At 35.6% G+C, this 6711-nt stretch overlaps 1 protein-coding gene and 1 pseudogene across 1 annotated transcript in view; both read right to left on the bottom strand.

Moving 5' to 3' along the window:
- Fam117b (family with sequence similarity 117 member B) overlaps positions 1-6711 on the bottom strand; it is a 47865-nt gene that overhangs the window by 37749 nt on the left and 3405 nt on the right. The window contains exon 2 of the mRNA XM_010616215.2: positions 996-1099. Within this exon, the coding sequence (XP_010614517.1) occupies positions 996-1099 (104 nt within the window). The remainder of the gene's footprint in view (positions 1-995; positions 1100-6711) is intronic.
- LOC104856677 overlaps positions 4006-6711 on the bottom strand; it is a 4692-nt pseudogene continuing 1986 nt past the window's right edge.

Genomic DNA, 6711 nt, shown 5'->3' with positions numbered 1-6711 from the left:
AAAAAAAAAAAAAAAAAAATCTCAGGCCAGGAATTTAGCTTATTGGTTCTGCCACCTGCCTTGCAATTGCAAAGACCTGAGATCAATCCCTGGCACCACACCCGCAAAAAGATCTCATCCTTAGTAAATCTTTGAATATGTAAAAAATATCACAAAACTTTACTGTGCAAAGTTGCTAAACATAAATGCACACCTATACATACAAACATGTGTGTATCTTTATTGCAAAGAAAAACCTATCTTCCAACATTGTTTTCAGTCAAGTTTCCCAACTACCAAACAAATGTTTTCAGGACTTAAGAGTAAGCTTTCAGAAATATTTAAAATTTAACACTGCCCTTACTATAAGTCAACTTTTATTTAAGATTTAAGTTTTTTATTGAATACTTAAACCGATCCAAAAATTACACAGCATATGAAAATCTAGTCAAGCCATGCAATTTAATATATGCAATTTCAATGATTATTCAATGTCACCCCTTGACTGAATGTCTCTTACATTACATGTAAAATGCAAGTATCATTAATTATAGGGACAAAAAGTGGTAATCAAAGCATAGACCCATAACCAATTTGGTTATAATGAATTACCAAATTTCAGAAACATCACATACAGAAAAATAATAAATGTTAATCTGTTTTATTACCACAATTTTAAAATTCCAATTGTATTGACAAGTATGGATTTGATGGTGGGGGTATTTAGCTCAGTGGTTCCACTGCCTGCTTTGTAAGCGGGAAGGTTCCAAGTTCGATTCCTGGATCCCAAGTACCAAAAAAAAAAGAAAAAAGAAAAGATAGGCGGAGGATAAAACTCATGACATAGTCAAGTAAGAAATGTGTACATTTCCCCATTCAAATCTTCATCAAATTAACACGTAACTTTTTCTGTTCTTTTGAAAGTCAAAACAAAACAAAAAATAAATCAACAGAAAACAACAATTTTTGCTGCCCACAATTTCTAAGAACTAGTCCAATTTCCAATCCTTGGGAACATTTTCCTGACCTCCTTAAGTTGATCTGTGCTGCCCCAGGATGCAGAACGCTTGTGAGACCCTTTCTTCTTCTCGGCATATTCTTCAGCCCATGCACTCTCTGTCTACAACAGGAAAAGAGGGAGGAATACTTTAACAAAAATCACTTAATAACCTATGTTACGTTCTTTTCTATTATAAAAATGCATTCCCAATAGAGAAAAATTAGATATTAGAACATATTTAAAATACCACAAATCACATAGCTTTCCCAGTACTATTTAATTACGTTTCAGCATATCTTAATTTTTATTACTAAGTTATTAATTACTCTTACATAATTTGAATTAGGTTGTAAGAACATCGCTCACTGAACAAAGTGTAGAGTTGCATGTTAGTAACAACCAATACTCTTGTGCTCTTATATGCAAGGCACTGTTTTCTCTTACACTGTATCTGATTTAACAAATGTAAGTTCTACAAAGTTTGCAGATAACAAAACTAAGACAATGAGTGGCTGGGTAAGTTGCCTAAGGTCTCAGGAGCTAGGAAGTAAGAAAACCAAGAAACAACCCTAAGTCTCCAACCCTCACATCTTCTTCATACTATGTCCATTCTTGCTTAAGTGCATGCAGAGAACAGCCCCCCAAATGTGCAGTCTTTAGTGGTTATACCAAACCCAGAATTTAAAGAGTGTATTCAAGCTAAAAACTCAAAAAAAAAAAAAAAAAAAACTCAAATGAACACTTGGCACCAAAACCATACTTTGACAGCAACTCTGCCAGGGATATGCTCAGGAGGCCAAGGCATGAGCCCATAAATTTGAGATCAGCCTGGGAAACACAGTGAGACTCCATCTCAAAAATCCAGTTAAAGCTCTACCAAGGCTGTGCAACCTGATGACACAAACTCTACCTTCACTGCTGGGAGGACTACAGCCTTTATGGAGGGGAATCTGGCATCAAAGTTGTAATTTCATTCCTTTTTAGAAAAATGGATGTACCTTGAGACTAGAAGGGTTAAGTGAAATAAATGGGGGACAAAGCTTAATTATTACACAGTTGCTCTTATATGAAAAACCCGTAGTATAGATAAACAGCAAATAAAAAAGAGGGAGATAGAACTTTTTGTAAAACAGGAGACCAAGAGATGGAGGGAAGGGGATTAAAAAACATGTGTTATGTACATGTACCAACTCCATACAATGAATAGTTATTACTTACTGCAAGCATATTCTACATAAATTTTAATTTCTCTCCCTTTTTTGAGACACTATATATATAGATATATATAGTTCTGACTGTTCTTAAACTCACTACATGACCCAAGTTGTCCTTGAACTCAGCCTCCCAACTGCTGGGATTATAGGTGTGCATCTCCACACTTGGCAAAATTCTCCATTTTTATTTTTTATTTTTTGGTTTTTTGAGACAGAGTCTCACTATGTAGACTCATCTGGAACTCACTATGGAGCCCAGGCTGGTCTCGAACTCATAATGGTCCTCCTGTCTCAGCCTCCTGGCTGAGATTACAGGCGTGAGCCACCACGCCCAGCTTAAAATTCTCCATTTTTTAAAGAGCAATAATGTTATCTATCTAAATTTATAAAATGAATATGTAAATTTTTAAAATAGTAGCAAGAAAAAAAAATTGTCAATTATTATTTTCATTCTATTATGCCAAGTAGTTACAAATTATATGATCATAGAAATACAGGGAAGAATGTCAAGAAATCTTTGATATAAAAATTTGCCTGAGTCATAATGTCATTTAAAAATAATCAGGAAGTTTTATTTTAGAAGCTGTAAATTCTAATAAAATGTAAATAATAACAAGACTTTATAAACATTCTAAGTAGCAAGAAACAAAGCCTGGTTTTGAGTCATCTATGGGGCAGGATGTCTTTGAGAGCCAAACCAAGAAGAGTAAGAATCAAAATGTTTTCTAAGTGTAACACATTTTAAATATCTGTGGACATTATCTCTATATTCTAAAACCAAAAAAGAAATAACTCCACCCATTTTCTGCTATTATTTATATTAAATTTTGGGCTAAAATCATGGTGAAGAACTATTCTAGATGTAAATCCAAATTCAAGGACTGTTTTACTTTTTTGAAGCTAATTCTTATCCTGAAACATTTTAATCTCTTAGAAAACAAAGCAAACCCCACCAAAAAAGCTGCTGTATTTAAGCCACATCACACACAAACCCACGAAAAAACAGAGCATAATACCCTTTTACTGATGTATCTTACAGATTGACATGACCTAAGTCATATGTTTTCATTTAATTTCCAATGCTCTCTTTCACAGTATGCACCAACTGAATATATGCTTTGGGAGCCATAAAATTTAACAGACATCCATCTCTTCAAAAGAATGCATAGAAGTATTTTTAAGTTGTTTAACAGGTGAGAAAAATATAAAGAAACTGAATCACTCCTTTACTTCATGCATCCATAATCTAAACCAAAACAAAATTAAAAAGCAAGAACAAACTAATGCTGTAAATTTTAATAAGTCCATTTTCTCTGTACATACAAACTGCTCACTACTGAAGGGAAAAAAAGAATATAAACCATGGTGTCTGCTGATTCAAAGGGGAGAAACAAGGCTGTCATTAATATTCAAAAACTGATACATGTATGGTCTGCTTTTATTTTTATTTTATTATTATTATTTTTTTGGTACCAGGGATCAATTTGGTCTGCTTTTATAATGTATATTTGTTACTCTTTTCTGTTTTTCATACCCAAAACTTCTAAATGCTATTTTAGGGGCACAGCAGATTAGATTCCAGCACTTGGTGAACAGAATTCACAAGCTGTGACAAAACTCTTGTCATCTTCAGGGTGAAATTTTGTTTATATACACTGGTATGTATACATTTCTTTTAGACTTGGCTGTAGTAGACTGGCCATGGTTTGAGTGGAACTATAGCAGTACATGGATCAGGGAGAGTTATTTTGACTATGTACACAATCATAGTCGGTCCATAGCTTCCAACCAGTAGCGCTATTTCTAAAGGTCTCATTCACAAACTGAACCATCTGATGTACTAGCTCCAACTTTGTCTCCTGCTGCATTCCAGCAAACTTCGAAAATCCCACCTATTTCTCTATAGCTGTGAACTAGAGCCCTGTGTGTTCCAAATGTGCACACATTTGTCAAAAGAACCACTTGCCAGATACCTGCTGTCAGGATTGAATGCTACACTGTACACAGGCGCTTGGTGTTTTGTCAAAGTATGAATACAAATCCCTCCGTCTACATCCCATAACCTAACAGTAGAATCAAAGGATGCACTTGCTAACGTAAGATTGGCATTTGGATTATTTGTCGCTGGTCCTGCTGGATTCCATTTAATAGTATAAATTTATTACGTGCTTGCAAATCATGAACACAACTGTCTTGTTTCACGCTCCTTATCTTCAAAGTCATGTCATCAGAATGAGGCCAGGAGATTGCCAGTTTGGTCCTATTTGATAGCATTTACTTCATTCGTAGGTCCTTGGAATGTTTTAATAGGTCTGGCTTGTCCTAATTTGCAGACATAAATGCACATATCTGTACTACAAGAAGCAAAGGTGTTGTTGCTCTGCCAGTCAACATCCAATGCTGGTGCTGAGTGAAAAGGAAACTTATGTTTGGCTTCACCAGTATGTGCATCCCAAATAACTGTAGTCTACTCCAGCACTTAGGATGAAATTTCCTTTCTTATTCCATTTTAATGCAAATATAGGGCTTTTATGTTGCCCTTAAGGTGCTAGCAAGATTACCATCTTTAGTCCATATTCTGGCAAATCCATCATATGAACCAGTTGCTAGAAATGTATCTTCACTATTCCAATCTAGAGATGTTACATCCTCACTACTTGGAACATCTTGTCCTTCTTGTATGCAATGTCTAAGTACTGTGTGGAACCACTAGTGCTGTTTTTGCTAAGATTCCATATTCTTGCTGTTGAGTCTCCGGACCCTGATGCCAAGAGATCACTAACAGGTTCCAGGCACAGATGAAAACTTCAGATTCATGGCCCCAGAACACAACTGCTTTATTAAGAGGGATTTCAACATCCCCATCTACTTCCATCATATCAGTATGATTATTTGCTACAGTATGTGCTCCATTTTCTTCCCCATTTGCTGTATTTTCTCCATTTTTTGCAGATCCTTGTTTGATTGCAGCTGCAGCAGGTGCCGCCTGTTGCTGTGCAAGCTTACCTCTGTAAGCTTGTTGTCTTGTTGTACATCAGGCATTAACGGCATCTTTCAGGGACAAAGATTCTATGGGCCAACCATCAAACAAGATACCGTCCTCATTTTTACTAACTTCTGCCTCTATATACTGTAGACCTTTCTGGATGATGGAGATCAATGCAGCAGGTGTGACAATTTATATTAGACTGACTTATATGGCTTTCTATACCAAAGGTAAATGCTGAATGAGAAAATCCTGACTCTTGCAAATATCTAAATACCAAGACATTGACCTCATCAATGCTTATACTCAGCTTTATTCCCACTTAAATCATGAGGTCACAACACAGAATATAACCCTTCAGTTACCTGCCAATCTTGTCTTTCAGATAATCCCACTGGCAGTGCACTGATGTGGGGACGTACAACTCAGTTACAGCCAATCACAAGCTGCTGTTGCTGGACATGGCAGCCTCTGACTACACTCCCAGCCCCATGCCATTGCCACCTCCAGCCACCACCCCCACCAAATTCAAGGATTGTTTAAAATTTCATAGCAGGAATTCAGGCTTTATAGTTCAGTATTTAACTTATATCTTACTTGCTGAGATTCTCAACATAGCTTGGGGAAAACTGGTTTATATCTATATACAGGAGGGGAGGGAAAACCTCTTGGCAATAATAATCCCTGTTAAGTAAAAAAGGAGTTGCAGAAGAAAATATTGTATCACGCAGGGGTCACCTTTTCCTTTTCTTTTCCATTTTTCCAAACTCTAGGAAAATAAGCTGACTTAGGCAAGGATCATTAATGGATACTAAAAATCATTAGGTAATAATGAACAGAATATTTATGTGATGTCAAAAAGTACTATACCAATTAACTGCAGATTGAAAAAAGGGGAAAGTTTACAGGTATATAAAGTAATTCATAGAAACTTCCTAATGCTAGTAAGGGAAAAAAAAGTATGAGAATATGGTATTCTTAGATTAAAAGAGATTAAAGAGAAACCAAGGGCAATGTCTAAATCTCAGATTGAATCCTAGTTTTAAAAAAAAAAAACCCTGGAACTGTGAATTCCTTCATAAACCTCAGTTTACCCAAGAAAGACAAAGTTACTGAGGCAACAACAGACCTCATACTGAGGTCCATGGATTTAGGTCAATCCATGAGGATAAAAAGAAAAACGAAGTATCTCTGAAACATAAAGGTACAACAACAACAACAAAAAAAAGTCAAAATTTTCAAAAGCCAAGATGACTGGTTTATACCATAAAGAAAACAAAGGAAATAAGAAAACTTTCACATCTTCAGATAAGCCACCTAGTAGGTAAATAAGCCTCAGAGGTTAAGAAGATGGAAAAAGAATAAAATACCTTCAGTGTTAAGAAGGTGCCTGAACTCTAAAAGATACACAAATTGCTAACAGGCATGTAAGAAATGCCCAACATCATTAGTCACATAGGTAAAACACAAAACAAAATCACAATGAGATACACTTCACACCTATCAGGATAACTAAAATAAAAAAAAAAAAA

Source organism: Fukomys damarensis, unplaced genomic scaffold, assembly GCF_012274545.1.
Source record: "Fukomys damarensis isolate Sample0158 unplaced genomic scaffold, DMR_v1.0_HiC HiC_scaffold_16, whole genome shotgun sequence".
Lineage (NCBI taxonomy): Eukaryota > Metazoa > Chordata > Mammalia > Rodentia > Bathyergidae > Fukomys > Fukomys damarensis.
Note: the sequence above shows the minus strand (reverse complement) of the source record. Positions and strands in the feature narration are given on the sequence as shown.